This window comes from Prunus avium, chromosome 6, assembly GCF_965620075.1.
Source record: "Prunus avium chromosome 6, drPruAviu1.hap1.1, whole genome shotgun sequence".
NCBI classification, from domain to species: Eukaryota; Viridiplantae; Streptophyta; class Magnoliopsida; order Rosales; family Rosaceae; genus Prunus; species Prunus avium.
In genome coordinates, this window is record NC_142289.1 from 29,061,587 (window position 1) to 29,081,356 (window position 19,770).

At 36.1% G+C, this 19,770-nt stretch overlaps 2 protein-coding genes across 2 annotated transcripts in view; both read left to right on the forward strand.

Annotated features, from left to right (window-relative positions):
- LOC110765368 (putative LRR receptor-like serine/threonine-protein kinase At1g53420) overlaps nucleotides 1-19,556 on the forward strand; it is a 36,044-nt gene extending 16,488 nt beyond the window's left edge. Inside the window, exon 26 of the mRNA XM_088255096.1 lies at nucleotides 18,932-19,556. Within this exon, the coding sequence (XP_088111222.1) occupies nucleotides 18,932-19,324 (393 nt within the window). The 3' untranslated portion in view covers nucleotides 19,325-19,556. The remainder of the gene's footprint in view (nucleotides 1-18,931) is intronic.
- LOC110772489 (putative LRR receptor-like serine/threonine-protein kinase At1g53430) lies at nucleotides 9,205-17,875 on the forward strand (the record flags this gene model as incomplete). The annotated part of the gene is made up of 18 exons (XM_088255631.1): nucleotides 9,205-9,356; nucleotides 9,459-9,530; nucleotides 9,704-9,775; nucleotides 9,888-9,956; nucleotides 10,232-10,306; nucleotides 10,458-10,529; nucleotides 10,646-10,717; nucleotides 10,958-11,029; nucleotides 11,260-11,328; nucleotides 11,423-11,488; nucleotides 12,406-12,471; nucleotides 12,560-12,610; nucleotides 12,687-13,092; nucleotides 13,221-13,413; nucleotides 13,636-13,770; nucleotides 13,861-13,973; nucleotides 14,092-14,306; nucleotides 17,714-17,875. Coding segments are annotated over 18 exons (1,995 nt in total), but the record flags the coding sequence as incomplete, so codon positions are not given.
- Nucleotides 19,557-19,770: the final 214 nt, after the last annotated feature.

Genomic DNA, 19,770 nt, shown 5'->3' on the forward strand with positions numbered 1-19,770 from the left:
CAGTCAATTAGGTTCTGTAACTGTTTCATATCTGAAATGGCTTTACCAATTCTGAAAGGACTTCTCAGAGGATATGTGCAGTCACTCTTTAATGAGGGTGACATAACCTATGCTTTAGAATTGTGAAAGGCTGGTGATTCAATAGCTTCTTTTTTGCTACTCAGGTTAGAATAGAAACAGAGATCCAGCAGAGAGAACCCACTCGAGTATGTATCTACATAATATATTGCTAACCTTAAATTACAACGATGGAAGATAGATTCCTCTGATCTCCGGGTGATGTACAGGTTGAAGGAGTTCATCAAGGAACAACTATGTACACTACAAAAAAAAGAAAGTAATAGTCACATTATTTTAAGTAACTAATTTATTTCGGTGACAATTATGGTTGGTCAATGCTCTGAACCAAATTAGCCACCATTATTTGTATATAATGATTTAAATATAATAAATTTTATTGTAACTGGTACATGAATAGTAATAATGTAATAAAATATAAAAGGATAAGCTTTTCCATAATAAAATATTTACAAAGGCAATTTAATAAAAATATGTAAATGGAATCTTTCTCACTAACCAAGGCTCTTTTTCCTTCCCTCTATATAATTAGTACTCTAAATAATAAATATTATATTAAAAAAAGTGAGAGCATGCATTTGCCTTTAGATGCGCCCACCCAAACCAACCTCTCTTTTTCTTTCTTTTGTAATTTTTTATTCTCCCCATATCTCATTTCTCCCAAAGCCTTCATTCTTTTTTATTTTTTCCCCATCTTCTTCTTCCTTCCGTCACTTCCCATCTCTTCCTCTCCTTTAATTTTTATTTTTTCCTTCTTCTTCTCTCTCTCTCTCCTTTTTTCCTGCTTCTTTCTCTGTCACTCTGCAATTTTTTCCTCTGCTTCCTCTTTTGCGCGTCTACCATATCTCTCTTTTTTCTTTCTTTTTTTCCATCCCTCTCTCTTCTCTTCCTTCTTCTCCTTATTCCCGCTCTCCCTCGAAGACCAGTTGTTGTCTGGCCTGGCCTTATCCTTTTCGTGGGTTAATATTCAGATCTGAACCGCATCTCCCCTTAGAAAGGTAAAGGTTTTGTTTTTTTGAAGTTTTCATGTGGGTTTAATTTCAGGAATGATTTTCGGTAAGGGATCTGGATTTCAGCTAAAAATATAAATAAAAATGAATTGGAAATTATTATAATTGTGAAAAATATAATACACAAATATAACACAAATAATAATGGAAAGGGTTTCTATTTTAAAACTAAAAAGGATAATGAAATGATGTTGGACAGTACAGTCAAATTAAATAAAATAATAAAATATAAAGTATAATCTGATTAGACATGATGTGGGGCCTGTTAAGAACTAGAAATTCGAAAGCTAAAGAGTGCAAAAGTCTGAGAGAATGTTCAATCATTCATTGACTCCAAAGACTGGCATAAATAGCCGTACAAGAAACAAGTAATCAGAAAAATAAGCAACAAAATATCCCACGTCTAACAACCCTAGACTATTGGGATTCTCCTAAAGATTAGGTCAAACACTAACCATGTTTCCTGACAAATAGGGATTATTAGCATAAGCAAATTAACTAAATAAATCAAATAACAAAAATGGATAAATATCCAACAGGGCCCACTTTGGAGCAATAGGATGGTCAACACAATTTGTTACGAAATGGTGTTTTAATGGTGACAAAACTCAATAGTTACGGCCACAAAAGTCACGAAGGCAAAACTTGTAACTGCACCGTTACTAATGACTTTAGTCACGAATATTCGTGGCTAATGCTGCCAAAAGTCACGAAAAAAAAAAGTGACTGTTGTGTGTTTTTTTTGTAGTGGTAGCATCCCTACAGCCCCTCGTGCACCTGGACCAGTGCCACCAGCACCTCCAATAGCTCAGCCAACCAGTCCGGCTGCAGCATTAACAGATCCCGGGGCTATGCTAGCCGGTCTGCTGTGACAAAGTGAAGATGATATGTGAGGATTTGTTCATTATGCACTCGTAAATCTGATTTATACAACCCACCCAACGGTATCTCTCGCCCAAAGTTCAAGGGGTGGATAAAGAAAATCCCGATGCAAGGGCTTGTGGAATCAAGTGTGAGCTAATTTGTGCGGACGGCTTAGTGTTTGAGCGGATCTCTCCATGGGTTGGTCGGGGTTTTCAAATTCTTTCTGGACAATGCAATTGTGCATGAGTGAGAAGTTTTCTCGGTTTTGGAGTGAGGGTATTTTTATTTCTTTTTCGTTTTCTTCTTTCACGTTTTTTTCCCTTCCCAATTTCAGTGGATTGGTTTCTGTAGTTACACAGTACTCGACAGAACAGAATGTAAGATATCGGCAGCCTGAAGTAGATTAGTTGTAATATTTTGTATTTGGTTGTTAATGCATAAATATGTTTTCAATAAGAAAATTGATTGGGTGATCAGCAATGTGATGTTGTTACCCACTTCTATCTGAGCTAAACAGAACGCATGTTTCAAAAGATCACTGATTAAGCCTTAGGTAATATTTTTAAACAAAAAAATCTGATACATTTTTCTTTATTGGGACCAAGAAAAAGGAATAGAGTCAGCTTAAAACTCAAATAAAAACCATTCGAATTTGTGGTGCAATTATCTTCTTGTTGGTGATGAGGAACTTGATCAACAAGCAACATTGATTGTTGTTGATCTGGTGGATCTGGTAGAACACTAGTCCCCATGATATTCTCGTAGAATTCCATGAAACTGCAGGTACTAGTTGTTTTGGTACCACCATTCCTCGTCATCACAACTCCAATTCTCTCATGAAACTGTAATCAGTTTGACAGTGCATCTGCTACCTTATCGATAAATATGACCAATTCAAACTTCCTGAAGTAATTCATATCCACTAGTGTCCACTATAATAATATACAAAGTAATTAAAGATGGATTAGCCCTTCTTTTTTTTTTGCGCCTTTCCAATTGTCATCATTATTTGGAGTGATGGAGAGAGAAAGTGAAAGGCATATTTCTTTTCCCCACAATAGTTTGCCGCCGCCACCCCCGCCCTTTTAGTATATTTTGCTCACCACTTTAATCCAAGGTGTACCATCACCACCATTCTCAACACTTGACACGTGTTCCTTGGCATAACAATAGTTAATTCTTTACTTTGTATTTATGCAATCATTGTTATGTCAATAGACACGTGTTAAATGTTGAGAATGTTGATGATGGTACACCTTGGGTTAAAGTGGTGAGCAAAAATGTTCCCCCTCCCCAAAATATAGTTTGCGGACTGTGTGCGTCATGCATTGAAATTATACACGACAAAAATCAATGTGCAAAGGATTTAGGTTAAGATTAAGGCTTAAATGTTAAAATAGTCCATATGTTTTATCACGTTGACCAATTTAATCCCTGTGTTTTCAATTTGGTTAATTTGATCCCTGTGTTTAGGATAGTTAGCCAATATGATCCAATCCGTTAAATTTATATTAAAAAAATGTTAAAACTGTTTAAATATTAATGAAAATAGATATATTTGAATTCAATTTGAAAATAGATAATTAAATAAGATCTAAAATGTTGTTCTGGGCTCTTGTTACAAAAAAATAAAAAATAAAAGGAAAAAGATCTAAAACTAAAAGAAATTAAAATCAGGGGATGATACCACCACCCTTCTCTCTTCTCTCTTTCTCCCAGCTACTTCCCCGCAACCAGACCCAAAGGCCCCAACTTCCCTATCCATCTCCTGAACACGAATCCTCCCCACCCCTGAGCTCTCTCTCTCTAAAACACCACCCTATCCCCCCCTTCCCCCCCCCAACCCCCCCCTATAATTATGCCCATCCTGTTTTCTTCCTAATGTTATGTTTTGGTTTTAATGAAGTTTCAATTTTTTTTATAAATGAATTCAATTTTTAAAATTAATTTCAAATAAGTTTATAGGTTTTCAACAAAAAAGAAAAAAGAAAAAAAAATCATTTATGTTTATTTAACGGCAATTTTAACGGAATGAAGCACATTGGCTAACGGTCTTAAACACGGGGACCAAATTGGCCAAATTAAAATTACAGGGATTAAATTGGCCAACATGATAAAACACAAGGACTATTTTAGCATTTAAGCCTTATAATTGAGACCACCTTAAAAGTGGTGGCAAGCGTGGCAAGTGCGGCTCCTAATGAAATTTAATTTATTAGATCAGTATTTCTCTGTTAAATTATTTATAATACAAAAGAAAGATGGTACAGCCTGTTGCATTATAAAAAGGGGAAGAGGGCTTAGCGTGCATGTTGTCAATGTAAACTAGAATCTGAAAGCAAAGCACAATGGTTGAAACCCGTCCAAGACTTCTTGCTGAGTTTATGCTCCTGAGTTTCCTCCTTTGTGAGTTTGGTTTTAGGCATGGATCTTCGGATACAACTACTCAGTTGCATCCTCATGAAGGTATATACGACTGTTTTGTTTCTCATCCGTCTCTCTTTTTTATTCATATTCTCTCATTTGAATTAATAAATGTTTTGTTATGCAAAGGACCCACTAGTGTAGTGATTTGAAATATTTACTTCATCAGGGAAGGTCCTGGATTCGAGTCCTAGCATCAGTGTAGTGTGTGTGAGTTTAGTATGTTATCGCCCCTCTCAATAGGAAAGGTCCTCAAAAAAAAAAAAAAAGTTTTGTTATGAGAGCTACTTAAGAACGAAAAATATGCTCGAGTACTGAGCCCAAATTCAACAAAAAATTGAAAGATGTGACATATTCATTGTTGCGTATGCTATTCTCATAGTGAAATACTAGAGACATTTCCACTGTTTTTGTTATTTGAATATATTTCTAACTAAGTTACTAGAGGCATTCTCGGATCTTGAAAATGCAAATTTGTTTCTCATTTTCATTTTTCAAAAATGTATTGTGAAAATGTTACCAGATGGACTCTTATTTTGCTGATAATACATACATGCATGTGGACTCATTTTAGTCTTGCTTTATTTCACAATCCTTGATGCTACAGCTCGAGTTTGAGATATTAAGATTCAATAACTCTCTCTCTCTCTCTCTCTCTCTCCCTCTCTCGCAGTGGACGTCCTCAATTCCATCCTAGAGAAGTTACAGTATAACAGACCATTATACTTGAATAGCTCAATTTGCCATTATCCAGGCTCGGATACCAACAATTTGAAGATCAAGTGCACAGAGGACTGTGTACATGACAAAAACAGATATCATTGCCATGTCAAGGAGTTGTAAGTCACAATAAAATTAATACAATATATACAGAGCACTCGTCTGGCTCTTTTAACAATGTCATTTGTCTAACTTTTAATTCTAACAATAATTTTTCTCAAATGATTTGTGTTGCAGTTCCTTTACCAGCGCGGCTCTAACTGGTTCTATACCTAAAGAAGTGGAGGAGCCAGAGCCGGTCCATTGATTTTGGAGGCCCTGTGCAAATATGGATGTCGAGGCCCTACGTATACAAGTAGAAAAAAAAAATCCATATAGAAACAAAATTTCCTGACACGGGAAGAACACCTTCAGAAGGAGCTTCCCAGAAATATTTCTTTAGTCCCTCTTCCAAATCACAGAGCTGATAAATTGATTTTCCAATTTCAATGGTTGGTGAATTCTCATGTGAATGAGGGAGGGAGAAAAGAACATTGATTTTGGGGAAAGGGCTAAAGCTTGGGTAGGGCTTTATTTTGATGGAGGATGTAGAAAAACTAAAAACCAACACCAGCAAACTCACAGACAAACAAACCAACCACCACAGCAAGCACGCAGATGAAACCCAAAGAAATTCAAGCAAGAAAACACTCACTCACACAGACACGAAAGAGAATAGAAGGAAGAAGACTAAAGCTAAAACTCATAAGCTTCGTATTACGAATTCAAACAACAACAACAACAGCACAAAATGCGAATAGAGGCAACCCCTCTTTGAGAGAGAGAGACCTTTCAGCAGAAACAATAAAAACATTCTAGAGACAAGAGAGCACACTGCCGACAGCATGCCTAATACAAAATTAGCCACAGTAGCATCACTCCTTGAGCCAATAAACAAAACATATCCTACATAAAGCATGGGCATGCTTTTACAAAGTGAATAGAATATTAAATGTGGCTTTGAATTCGGTGGACTTGGTTTAAGTTAACTCTCAACACAGGAGAGTTTAATATGAGAGAGAGAGAGAGAGAGAGAGAGAGAGAGAGAGAGAGAGGAGAGATGCACACAACACGGCAGAATCAAGAAGGAACAAATATCTGACAGTTAGGAAATAATAATAATATTTTTGGAATAAAAAATACATAATATATTGCTGGGCTTCTAAAAACATTTGGGGGCCCCTAAATTTTGGGGGCCCTGTGCAGTCGCACAGCCCGCACATGCTATGGGCCGACTCTGGGAGGAGCTTAAGCATTTGGAGAAGCTGTAATTATTTCATATCATTATTCCAACAAGTTAAAAAACATAAAAGGAGTTCAGAGAATTGATTAATTTTTTTTTTTTAAAGATTCAGAAAACTTGTCTTTGCCACTTCTTTTGGATATTTTACATCTTTCTTTTTAAAAAAAGTCTTTCAACCGATCCCTTCTATATTAATTGTCACGAAATATATACAATATTAATTTCTTATTTATTAGTTGATTCTGTATACTGATATGCTAAATGATTGATTATATGATGCCTCACTTAAACAGTGATTTATCCAGCAATAAGCTTACCAGTTATAATGTTATACTTAAACAGTGATTCTTCCATTCTTCTTTAACGATGAATCCATTCCATGTATTATACGAAAATATTAATGCTGATTCTGTATGCTTATATATGCTAAACAGTGATTTATCCGGCAATCAGCTTTCCGGTTCCATACCTAATACCTTGTGGAATTTGTCAGCCCTCAAAGAATTGTAAGTGTATATACATAAATATAGATAAGGACTTAAGGATTCACTTGAGGGCCAGACCTTACCTCAAAACATATACATATTTATTGAATTTATATGAATACACAGTAATTGAGTTTTCATATATTCTGTTAATGTATGCATTTTGAATATTGCTTTTGGCTTCTCTTGACAATTTTGTAATAGGAGTTTTATTGTTTTTATCAAGCGCAAGTTTAGATTAAGAATAGCTTCTCTAGGTGTTCTTATCTAACATTTATCCTATGGAGGTTCAAACAAATTGACAAAGGTAAATTGTGCATTGCATTAAATTGATTTCATAAAAGGATGACTAGTCATCTGTTTCACGTATGACTAGTCATCCTTGCCCTGTAGGATTTCCAGCTAGATAACCAATCTTTTTGTCCTATTCTCTATTCCCTCTCTGCTGCCATGTGTCAATTCTGACCTAGGGAATTTTTATGTGTAAAGACCAAACAATTCCTCTTTTGGCAGCCGTCTCTCAGGTGTGGAAGTTTTGGAAAGTTGTTGTTGCTCTTTCTCTTCTTCTTCCTCATGAGAGAACCATTTCATTTTCATCTATGAGTTTTTCCAAATTAATTTTGTAAAACTGCATTTGAAATTCGAATATATGCATCTGGCTCATTGAAACACTCTATCATTTATATATAGGTCACATTCAAGACTGATTTCTTCAAGAGTATGGTTTCTTAAAAAAAGTCTTTCAACCAATCCCTTCTATATTAATTGTCACGAAATATATACAATATTAATTTCTTATTTATTAGTTGATTCTGTATACTTATATGCTAAATGATTGATTATATGATGCCTCACTTAAACAGTGATTTATCCAGCAATAAGCTTACCGGTTCCATACCTGATACCTTGTGGAATTTGTCATCCCTCGTATCATTGTAAGTGTATATACATAAATATAGATAAGGACTTAAGGATTCACTTGAGGGCCAGACCTTACCTCAAAACATATACATATTTATTGAATTTATATGAATGCATATTAATTAAGTTTTCATATATTCAGAGACCTTTCAAGAAATCAACTGGCAGAAGGCATATCAGAGCGCATTGGACACTTGCGCAATCTTACTTATCTGTAAGTATATATCCAATATTGGTTTCTTTCTTTTTTGCTTTGGTTACAAGGGAGACCAACAACAATTATAACTCACATCAATTGAGTGTGGGGATACTTTACAGCTCCTTTTCGGGCCAAAGTGAGTAATTGTTATATATAAAAAAGGCACCATTTTGAGGTGCCAATTCATCTTTATAATTAATAATACATTTAATACTAGGAGCATGTGGTCCCACCAACACTTTTCTAATAGTTTTCTTTACCACCCACAATATTCTTTGGCCTGCACAATACAATATTGAGGACGAAAATTTGAAGTCGAAGCCTAACTGACCTTATATGAATTTTGTACAGAGCATTTCAATTTTACATATAATTTGACTATTATTACCTTGTAGGATGACTATGTTTTTGTCTCTCTTTCTTATCTTATTATTTCTATAAAATCTTTTATGTTCTCTATTTTTTATATATATATATTTTTTTTCTATAACTCAAAATCGACCAATAGACCCAAATGAAAATGAAAATCAAATACGGCTATAATGTTCTCTGTAGAACCCAATTCCTCTTCTCAAATACAGAGTGATGAAAAATATACAGAAGGAACCCATAATCTGAAATCATAAATTGCTATATAAAAAAATAAAAATAAAGAGCAAGGATAGATTGAGATTATTACCTTGATTGGAAGAGCAAAACAACCTTGTAAGATTGAAAGGCCGGAGCGAGAATCTGAAAACCAAAGATGAGGTCTGTTTCCATCAGATCAAAAAGATTTCTAAACCAAAAAGCAGACATGGAAAATCTATCAGATAAAAAATCGGAGATAAAAAAGATAACCAAAGATTACTTATCTGTAAGTATATATCCAATATTAGTTTTTTTTCCTTTTTTGCTTTGGTTACAAGGGAGGGAGACCATAGGGTGAGGGACATTCTAATTATGGTATTGAGTGTGGGGGTAAATTCTTTCCCAACGCCTTCACAGCTCCCTTTTTTCTTTTTCTTTTTTCCTCCTCTCACGACTCTTGAAATATATGAGTTCATTTTTGCTCACCACCTTAGCCCAATATGTACCCCAGCCTCCTCAAAGCTTTCCCTTAAAGTTCTTTTCCTTCTTCTTTTTTCTTACATGGGCTGACTTTCTATCTAATTTTGAATTCTATATTGTAATTTGTGTATATCTATATCTAATTTCAGTATTTCTTACAACTCGGCTTAACTCGTCGACTTTAAGTTTAATCTGTTTCTACCCCTCTCTCCGAGCTTTAACAAGGTAACCATTGTTTTCTGGCCAAAAAGCTCTCTGCATCACAACTTCCTCAGCGGACAGATACCATCATCTTTGGGTGCACTGACTTCTCTGCAACTATTGTAAGTAAACTTTCTGCAACTTTTTGTTTTCACCATTGCACTTAATTCTTCGAATTTTCGTTGACATTTCAAATTCTTCTTTATAATCTGTGAGTTTTGCAGGTCTCTGTATTATAATGACTTGTCAGGTCCAATTCCCTACCAATTAGGAAACATCACAGCCCTTCAAATATTGTAAGTTCTTTGCTCACCCTTGTTGCACTTTATGAACACACACTCTCTCTATCTCTCCCTCCATCACACACACACATGCAGAGAGACAAATTATGTACATATATTCTAAAGGCTAAAGCTTTCTACTGAAAACAAATATCTGAATTCGTCTTCCTTTTTTTTTCTGCTTTGAGAATTTTGGATCAGAATCGAATCTCTGGTCGTCTTCCACCCTCATTTAGTAATTTGAGCAATCTCCAATACTTGTAAGCTTCTTTCAAACAAAGTTACATATATATATCATGAGAAAAGGAGGAGAAAATTTTGGTACTTAAATCTCTACTGGGATTACATTGTTTTGTTCTCATGTTGTGGAAGCTGGGCGGCATCCAATGATCTCACTGGGGAATTCCCGGATTATGCCAATCTTACTCGGATGAGCTTATTGTAAGTGTTTCTCATTTAATAATGTCAGAGTCACCAAATTTGTTTACCAAATGATATGTCGATGCACATCTTTAGTATTTTGTTGGAAATAAATGGGTAAATAGTGGACCCAGATTTGAATAAATGAAACACGGCCACGTCATTTGACGAAAAAAATTTGGTAAAGGAATTTGGTGACTGCAGCAGGATTCTTCTTAATTTAATGTTCTTGATGCCTGCAATCTACAGTATGGTGAATTTATTAATATTTGAGAGAGCCTAATTGGCCAATGCAGTTCAATATCTGGCAACTATATGTCTGGTCGCTTTCTAGCTGACTTCTTCAAAAAATGGACTGAAATTCGTTATCTGTAAGTTTTTCTTTAGATAGTCGTATCATAAAAAGTCCTTACAAATTAAGACATTGACACTTGTTAAAGAATAAAAAGTCCTTACAAATTTAGTGATAAAGTTAAAACAAAATGAATTGTCAAAGTTGACATTACTTTTCACTGCTCACAGGTCAATTTTGGGAAACAATTTTGAAGGGAGTCTACCTGCAGAACTTTTTAATTACTCCAGTCTTGAATATTTGTAAGTACACCGTCCCCTTCTGTTTCATTAACCCACTTTTTCAGAAAAAAGGAAAAAGGAAAAAGAAAAATCAGCAGCTCTGTTTTCGTGATGAATTTTTTGTGTCCATTTTGCAGAACGATCAGTGACGTAGCAAACTCTGGTTTCCAATTCCCACGATTTGCAAACCTGAGCAATATATACACTCTGTAAATGGTTTTTATTGCATGTCGCACACATCTATTCATTTTTTAAGAGGTTTAATACAAAAACATGTACAGAGAAAAGAGTTGAATTAATTCATGTTCACTGGCCAGAGTCTTTGTGCTGGGACAAACCCCAACATTTCTTTAAGTTGCATAATTTCTTATGCAGTCAGCTTCACTAGACGTAAACATCTCATGCTCATGATTTATCCACCCACTCACCTCTTCTCATGGTTTCTATAGGATATTAAGGAACTGTTCCATCACCGGTGAAATCCCTGAATACATTGGTAAAATGTCAAATTTAAAATACTTGTGAGTCTCTCTCTCTCTCTCTCTCTCTCTCTCTCTCTCTCTCTCTCTCTCTCTCTCTCTCTCTCACACACACACACAACACCTTCACGAGTCCCTAGATTACTGGTTTATGTTTCTGGTTTTTTTGATTTTTTTCAATTCCTGCTTTTGAATGTACTTTGATACAATTCATCTCACAGACTAGTTAACTAAGTTCCCAAGTTGTTAATGCCTATATGTATTCTTAACAGGGATTTGAGCTTTAACAATTTAACCGGACGAATCCCACAATCCATGAGGGGTTTAAATTTAACTCACTTGTAAGTGAATGAAATTCGTGTGTTTTTGCTACACAAAAGACAACCGAACTCTTGTTAATGTTATTATTCTATTATTAACTTTCTCTCTCCTCAGGTCCCTGGCAAAAAATAAACTTAATGACACAATCCCTGATTGGGTTGGTGAAGTCAAGACTAGATTGTAAGCTTCTATATTCAGAATCTTAAACTATGTACATCTATATTTATCTTCATGCATTGGCTGTGAAGCTTAGTATCTCATAATTTCCTTTGGTTGCTGGTGCAGTTATTATACAAATAGCTTGGTATCTTGATAATTGATCTTTATTTCTTAAACAATGATTGTCCTAAAGCTTAGTATCTCATAATTTCCTTTAACACCTTTGGGATTAAAGTAAGACCAGTTTAAAGATGTTTATGACTCAAGTTCACTACGTGGAACTTTAACTTTTGAGATTTCTTAGAATTAGGATCGTTGCTTTTTTCACCTGCAATTGATGGCAAATTCAAATATACTGGATTGACCTTCAGTTGGACGGAGTATGTATCAGTCTGGTTGTTTACATGCGGTAGTAAACCTTGTGTGCGCATACATATATATATGAAAGAACCATGCAACAGCCTAGCAAATAAAAGGAAACTATTTAGGAAGTACTCTCTATAATGAGGAATTGTTGGTAGCATCGTAGTTATCTTTTTCAGTGACAGTTGTCAGTAGTAATGCTGGTTTCTTAAAGCCATTGTGCACTTGATTTAGACCAAAAAGGCGCTATTTGAATTCTGTATTAATTTTGAGCTGTTATTTGAGTGTCTTCTTAACTTCAATCATATCCATGCAATGAAATATTTATATGAATAGTTGTTGTGAAATGATCATTCTACAAAAAGTTTCATGCAGTAATTTAGATACTAAAACACTTCTTTCATCAGACAGCTACTTAGATTTGATACTGGAATGCTTAATTGTATGGAAAAGAAAAATCCTTATCTAAGCCACCATCATTTTCTAGGAGCTTATTATGTTCCTATGTCTTTTCAGGGATCTGTCGTACAATAACTTTTCCATTAGCTATGAAATTTGACCATATGTCTTTTCAGGGATCTGTCGTACAATAACTTTTCCGAAGTTAGCTTCGTAGTGCCAGACGATAAGCGAGATCATCTGTAAGAATTGGCATTAATTTTTTTTTTCTATTGTTACCAATCTAGTTGCATGTGGAATTATGATGAGATCGTTTTCCATACATTTCAGGAACTTGTTTTCCTGCTGCAGCAGGTCAACTGATCCAGATCAACTATTTGTGTATGTTAATATTTTTATCTGTTCTAGTATAAGAAAAGCCAAGGACCATTTCTTACAAATTCGGTGCTTTATTCAGGGATCCAAAGAAACGCATGCATACGCAAAAAACTGTTGCAGCTCGTTTCTTGTTTATAAATTGTGGTGGTAAGGGAGTAAATTTTGGTGACAAGTATTATGAAGCAGATAACTCAACTTCATTCTATTATATTAGTCCATCCAAAACCTGGGGTTATAGCCTTTCTGGAGACTTCTTCTCAACGGAGTCCAATTCTAGTAATTTCATACAGAACCAGTCATTTGGAATTCATGTTCCTGAGGCAGAATTATATTCAGTTGCTCGGATTGCCCCTGTCTTCCTAAGTTATTATGCTTACTTACACAAAGGCAAATATAATGTGGCCCTTCACTTTGCTGAAATAGTATTCAGGGAGAAGGAATCATATAGTATACTAAAAAGACGGGCATTTGATGTTTATATCCAGGTAAATTGAGTATTGCTATTTGTACCATCAACTGAAATCTTGTGTACCATCATTAGAATAGATGTGTGACCCATATATTAGAGCACGTATTTACTGTCTGCCAGTGTTAAAAGAAGCGTTTGTTGTAGGATGAGAGAATGCTAACGAATTTCGACATCGCAGAAGAGGCAAAGGGTCCAGGTGAACCTAAAACCAGACATTTCGTAGCTGATGTTAATGATAGTGTATTGGAGATTTCCTTCTACTGGGCTGGAAAGGGATGTGCAGACGACCCTCCTACTTTGAATGGACCTCTCATTTCTGCTATTTCCATAACTCCAGGTGATTTGAAAGGCTATGACTTTAGTTTCTTCTAGTTGGTTCCAAGCTACACTTGAACCCCTTGGCTTACATGGTCATCATGCAGGCATGCAGTTTTCATTTCAGTTAATTAGTTTAATCTTGTTAGACTGCATATATACTTAATTAATTTGAAAATCTTTTAAAGAAGTTTGACTTTTCTCTTGCTGTTATCCCCCCCTCCGATGAAATATCACTTCGAAGTTCCCCAACACTCTGCATTGTGGCGAAAATTGAAGAAAGCATTGATTATTACTCTACCTTCAAGTGTAGCTGTTCTATTGCTTCTATTAGCTTTCATGTGGAAAATGGGCTGGCTGGGGAAAACAGAGTTGAGAGGTGAGTGAAGCTACAGCTATACTGCACGATGCCCTTTTTCAAGAATTCTTATTTCCTAGTTAACATGTCATCTTTGATTTTCCCGAACAGAAATACAGATAGGCCAAGATAAACATGTTACCCTTCAAGAATTAATAGGTGCAACTCGAAAGTTTAGCAGCAAAATGGAGATCGGTAGAGGGCACTTTGGAAGGGTTTATAAGGTATACTTTTATATTATGAACTTAATTTGTGGTAGAAATTTGATATTAGGGTGGGGGTATCTTTTGAATATTGCAAATTTGTTCAGATATATAACATTAGTCTATTGTGTTGATGCAGGCTGAACTGGAAGGTGGTCAAACTACTGTAGCTGTTAAAAGACTTTCTACTCACTCAAAAGAAAATATTGAGGAATTATTAAATGAATTCTATACCTTAAAGTCATTGAGGCATGAGAACCTTGTTCAATTGTTGGATGCTTATTTTGGAGAAGGGTTACATTTGCTCATCTATGAATATATGCCAAACCTGTCCATTGCAGACGCTTTTTTTTGGTAATTCATCTTTTCTCCTCCCTTTTCTAATTCTTCAAGCACAACATCAAATTGTTTTATTCTATATTCTAGGAGCAGTATACTTCCTCCTTTTGTGTACAAAATAGAGATACTTACATTCATTTTAGCTTAGCCAACATTTTCCTCTTCATACCGTGTAGTGCTTTTATATTGAGAAATAAGATCCGGTACTCGTCACTGAAATACCATCGAAATACCATTAGGTGACGCATACCAGATGTCGTCTTTTGAGAAAACTTTCCATGACCCTCCTGTTGGAAATCCCTCCTTAGTGGAGTCAAGGAGTGTATGTTGTTAAAGGGAGGAAACAAGGCATGTGAAGCAGCTGGAAAAGATAAATTTGTGGGCTGCTGAAGGTGCATGGCTCGAGGCTTCTTTATGAGCCTTTGTGCATGTGGGCATGTGGCTGGTCCCTTTGTTGGCATGTGTGTGTGGCTGATTTTGGAGAGAAAAATCAGCCTTACTTTATTGACTATTAAATGGGCACCAAAGGAGAAAAGGTGCGGCTGCTTTCTTCAAAGCTGGTGGGTTTGGTGCTTGTCTGCATTCATTGGTGATTGAATAATGCTTTGCATTATTTGGCTCTGCTTTTCCTATTTAATAAGGAGGCTTGGCAGAGAGGAGGATGGTGCATGTGCTTGTGTCGCACCAAAGGATGAGGGGTGTGGGCTGGTGTGCTTCAGCCACACCAAGGAAAGGCACCAGAGAGAGAGCACGGCAGAGAGGGAGAGTGGGTTGCTTGTGAGATGCAAGCAAGCAATCCCATGAACTCCTGGAGGATGTTTCAGCTGTGGGAATTAGCTGGGTTCATCAAAGGTTCAAGAGAGGGTATATCTCTTGGGGAGTGACAGTGAGTTTTGGGAAATACTGTGAGTGGGTGTACAAGGGACTCGGGTTTGGGTATAAAACTCTTGAGTGTTATATTGAGTTATGTTGATTTAACACAAGAGGAATGCTATTCACAATCGCTCTAAAGCGATTCTCACGACACTTGCTAGACACGTGTACACGCGTTCCCAATGTATTCTCCTTTTTATTTTTTTATTCTTCTCTCTTTATTTCTCTCGGTTGCCTCGCGCTCTCTCTTATCTCTCTTCTTCTTCTCTCCGTCTCCCTCCCTCTCTTTCTTTTTTTAATTTTCTTTCTCTTTCTTCTTCTACTTCTATCTGTATCTCTCTCCCTCTCTTCTCTCCTCCTCTTGCTTCTTCTCCTTCTTAACAAAGGGGCTTAAGCCCAGAGAACAACTAAACACAAATCTTCCTCTTTATTTCCTTATCTCTTATCTCTCTGTTCTCTTTTTCTTCCGAATTCCCCCTTATTCTCTCTCCTCTTTTTTTTTTTTTTTTTTTTTTCCTACTTTCTCTCCGCCAGTTTTCTTCTTTGGCCATATTCGCACTATCGGAAAAAAAATTGGGGGTTGTGAACCTTTCTGGGTTATGAAATTTTGGGGGTTTCTATAATCCCTCCCTCTCAAATCTCTGCCTCCAGTATTTGGCATCTGGCATTTAACCAAATTTACACACAGAGAGATACGGAGACTAAGAAGAAGAAGAAGAATAATAAAAGAGAGACAGAAGTAGAAGAAGAAAGAGAAAGAAAATTAAAAAAAGAAAGAGAGGGAGGGAGACGGAGAGAAGAAGAAGAGAGATAAGAGAGAGCGCGAGGCAACCGAGAGAAAGAAAGAGAGAAGAATAAAAAAATAAAAAGGAGAATACATTGGGAAGGAGAATACATTGGGAACGCGTGTACACGTGTTCCCAATGTATTCTCCTTTTTATTTTTTTATTCTTCTCTCTTTCTTTCTCTCGGTTGCCTCGCGCTCTCTCTTATCTCTCTTCTTCTTCTCTCCGTCTCCCTCCCTCTCTTTCTTTTTTTAATTTTCTTTCTCTTTCTTCTTCTACTTCTATCTGTATCTCTCTCCCTCTCTTCTCTCCTCCTCTTGCTTCTTCTCCTTCTTAACAAAGGGGCTTAAGCCCAGAGAACAACTAAACACAAATCTTCCTCTTTATTTCCTTATCTCTTATCTCTCTGTTCTCTTTTTCTTCCGAATTCCCCCTTATTCTCTCTCCTCTTTTGTTTTTTTTTTTTTTCCTACTTTCTCTCCGCCAGTTTTCTTCTTTGGCCATATTCGCACTATCGGAAAAAAAATTGGGGGTTGTGAACCTTTCTGCACGTGTTCCCAATGTATTCTCATTTTTATTTTTTTATTCTTCTCTCTTTCTTTCTCTCGGTTGCCTCGCGCTCTCTCTTATCTCTCTTCTTCTTCTCTCCGTCTCCCTCCCTCTCTTTCTTTTTTTAATTTTCTTTCTCTTTCTTCTTCTACTTCTATCTGTATCTCTCTCCCTCTCTTCTCTCCTCCTCTTGCTTCTTCTCCTTCTTAACAAAGGGGCTTAAGCCCAGAGAACAACTAAACACAAATCTTCCTCTTTATTTCCTTATCTCTTATCTCTCTGTTCTCTTTTTCTTCCGAATTCCCCCTTATTCTCTCTCCTCTTTTTTTTTTTTTTTTTTTTTTCCTACTTTCTCTCCGCCAGTTTTCTTCTTTGGCCATATTCGCACTATCGGAAAAAAAATTGGGGGTTGTGAACCTTTCTGGGTTATGAAATTTTGGGGGTTTCTATAATCCCTCCCTCTCAAATCTCTGCCTCCAGTATTTGGCATCTGGCATTTAACCAAATTTACACAGAGAGAGATACGGAGACTAAGAAGAAGAAGAAGAAGAATAAAAGAGAGACAAAAGTAGAAGAAGAAAGAGAAAGAAAATTAAAAAAAGAAAGAGAGGGAGGGAGACGGAGAGAAGAAGAAGAGAGATAAGAGAGAGCGCGAGGCAACCGAGAGAAAGAAAGAGAGAAGAATAAAAAAATAAAAAGGAGAATACATTGGGAACACGTGTACACGTGTCTAGCAAGTGTCGTGAGAATCGCTTTAGAGCGATTGTGAATAGCATTCCTCTTTAACACAATATGTATTTTGTACGGTTAATATTCTCATAGTGGAAAACTGATAATACTGTCCGGGGATGTAGGCATGTTTTTTTTTTGCTGAACCTCGTAAATTCTTGGTGTGTTCTCTCATGTATTTACTCATTGTCATCTTGAGCTTGTTGGTTTGTTTTGTGTATTTCTTCCATTGGGTTATGCTGTGACGAGGGGGAAAACCGGTGTTTCCCCAACACCTCCATTCGACGACACATGTTATGATGCTTGCCCCGCATCCTTAAATGCCTTCCATGATGCAAATCAGGTGTCATGAAAGGGTTTTTCTGTTGTAGTGACTTGTGTTTTCTGTGCTGAAGTGTTTATGACAAAAACAAAGTCGTTTGGTTTAGACTAAACTGGAGGAATATATACATAGAATGCTAAAGTGGTCATTCATGTGACTTGCAGGCTCGAAGTCCAGATTGAAGTTTAATTGGGAAACTAGATTTAACATTTGCCTGGGAATAGCGAGGGGTTTAGAGCATCTTCATGAGCACCCTAGACTCAAGATGGTTCATAGGGATATCAAAGCTGAAAATATCCTTCTTGATGGAGCTCTTAATGCTAAGATCTCAGACTTTGGAATGGCAAGCCTGTATACCGAGGAAGAACAACTTATGATCATCAAAGTGGAAGCACCAAAGTAAGTGTACAAAAAACAAATACCTTTCGCTTTCTGAAACACTGTATAAAAAACACTGTATAAAATAATGCCATGAAATTCAACTTATATGGTGAGAAATATTACATCCTATGATGTTTTATATATTGTTAAAGATATAAGTGAATCAAAACCAAAATTGTTGACCTTGGAAGGGAGTGAGCTCACCAATTACTTGAGGATAGAAAATTGACATGGAAGGATTTGTTTCCGAATTAGTTTCCATGTGAACTAATATGCCATTATTAGCTTCCGTAGTTGAACAACAGGTGGGAAAATCTGTTTAACCATAGAACATGCACAGATACACTTTAATCCAAATGCACCCAGAATTTCATATCTTGTTGTATCAGAGGTTATGAATTGTTATCATCTCATTTTTTTGTTTTCTTAAAATGCACCCAGAATAATAACAGAAAGAAAGATGAATTGCCATATTATAAGTTGTACGGGATATTCTGTAATTTGAACTTAACTTTTTATAATTTACTCCAGAAAGGGAAATATGAAGTTTCTATCTGGAATGCAATTGTGACTTGGATATTTATTTAGAAACACCATTTTATAAATATTTGTGTGTAAGTGTTGTTTTGTTTTCAGTATTAATTTACATAAATTGGTGAGAACAAATAGTTCTCCCACGGTACTACAGAATTTGTGTCATATACTATGACGGTTTATAATTTGAATATGTGCTTTATTTTTGTTGACACAGCGGATATATGGCACCTGAGTATGCAATTCAAGGAATTGTAACAAGCAAAGTTGATGTTTACAGTTTTGGGGTGGTTATACTCGAAATTGTTAGTGGGAAGAAAAATGCAGGATACAAATTTAACCATGAGACTGAGTATCTCTTGGACATGGTAAGCAAAACTGAGAGGATGTACGTTGTTTTGTAATTTCTCCTACTTTAAAGTGAACATGCACACTTTGAATTCTAAACCCTCATCATTTTACTGCAGGCTTATGTTGCAAATAAAAATGGAAGCCTCGTGGACTTGGTGGATAAAAAGTTGTCTGGCATTTATGATGCAAAACAAGCCATCACCATCTTAACCTTGGCCGTAATGTGCACGAATATATCTCCTACTCTAAGGCCAAGAATGGCAGACGTTGTGAGTATTCTTGTTGGTGAGAAAACCTTTGAGCAGATTAATCCACCTACTGTGGATGATCATCAGCTTAATGTAGCCATGGCTGGTGGCGAATGTACCAAAGCTGATTCTTCTACTTCCACAGACGTGACCTCAAGGGCATCAACTTCAACTAAATTAATCAAGGGGATAGATGAAACACAAAATTCTTCTGCAGAAACCTGTCTCGAAATATCGGAAGAAAGTCAGACCTCGCATTAAACATGAATCCTATTTGGATTGTGTGAGAGAAGTTATAGTCAGTTTGGTTTATGTTAGATCTATTTAAAATTGTTAGGGTACGTCTTTATGGTTTCAATTGTTTTCTATTTAAAGCGTTGTATTGTATTTTCTGCATTTGTAGTTTTTTGATGGCAACATTAACATAATTTAACAGTAGGATCAATGGAGCGATTAATATAAAGTTGACGGACCATTTGAATGAATAATTTAATTGAGGGACCAAAATGTAAATCGGGTATAAATTTGAGGACCATGTGAGTAATTTACCCATATTTACTAGTAAAACCCCCTCCCATCACTAAAAAAATAAAAATAAGGCTTTTTATCACAAATGGTCCTTGACATTTACGAAATTATCACGAATGGTCGAGGTTTTTTTGTGACACTAATAGTCCTTAACGTTTGGACTTTTTATCACAAATGGT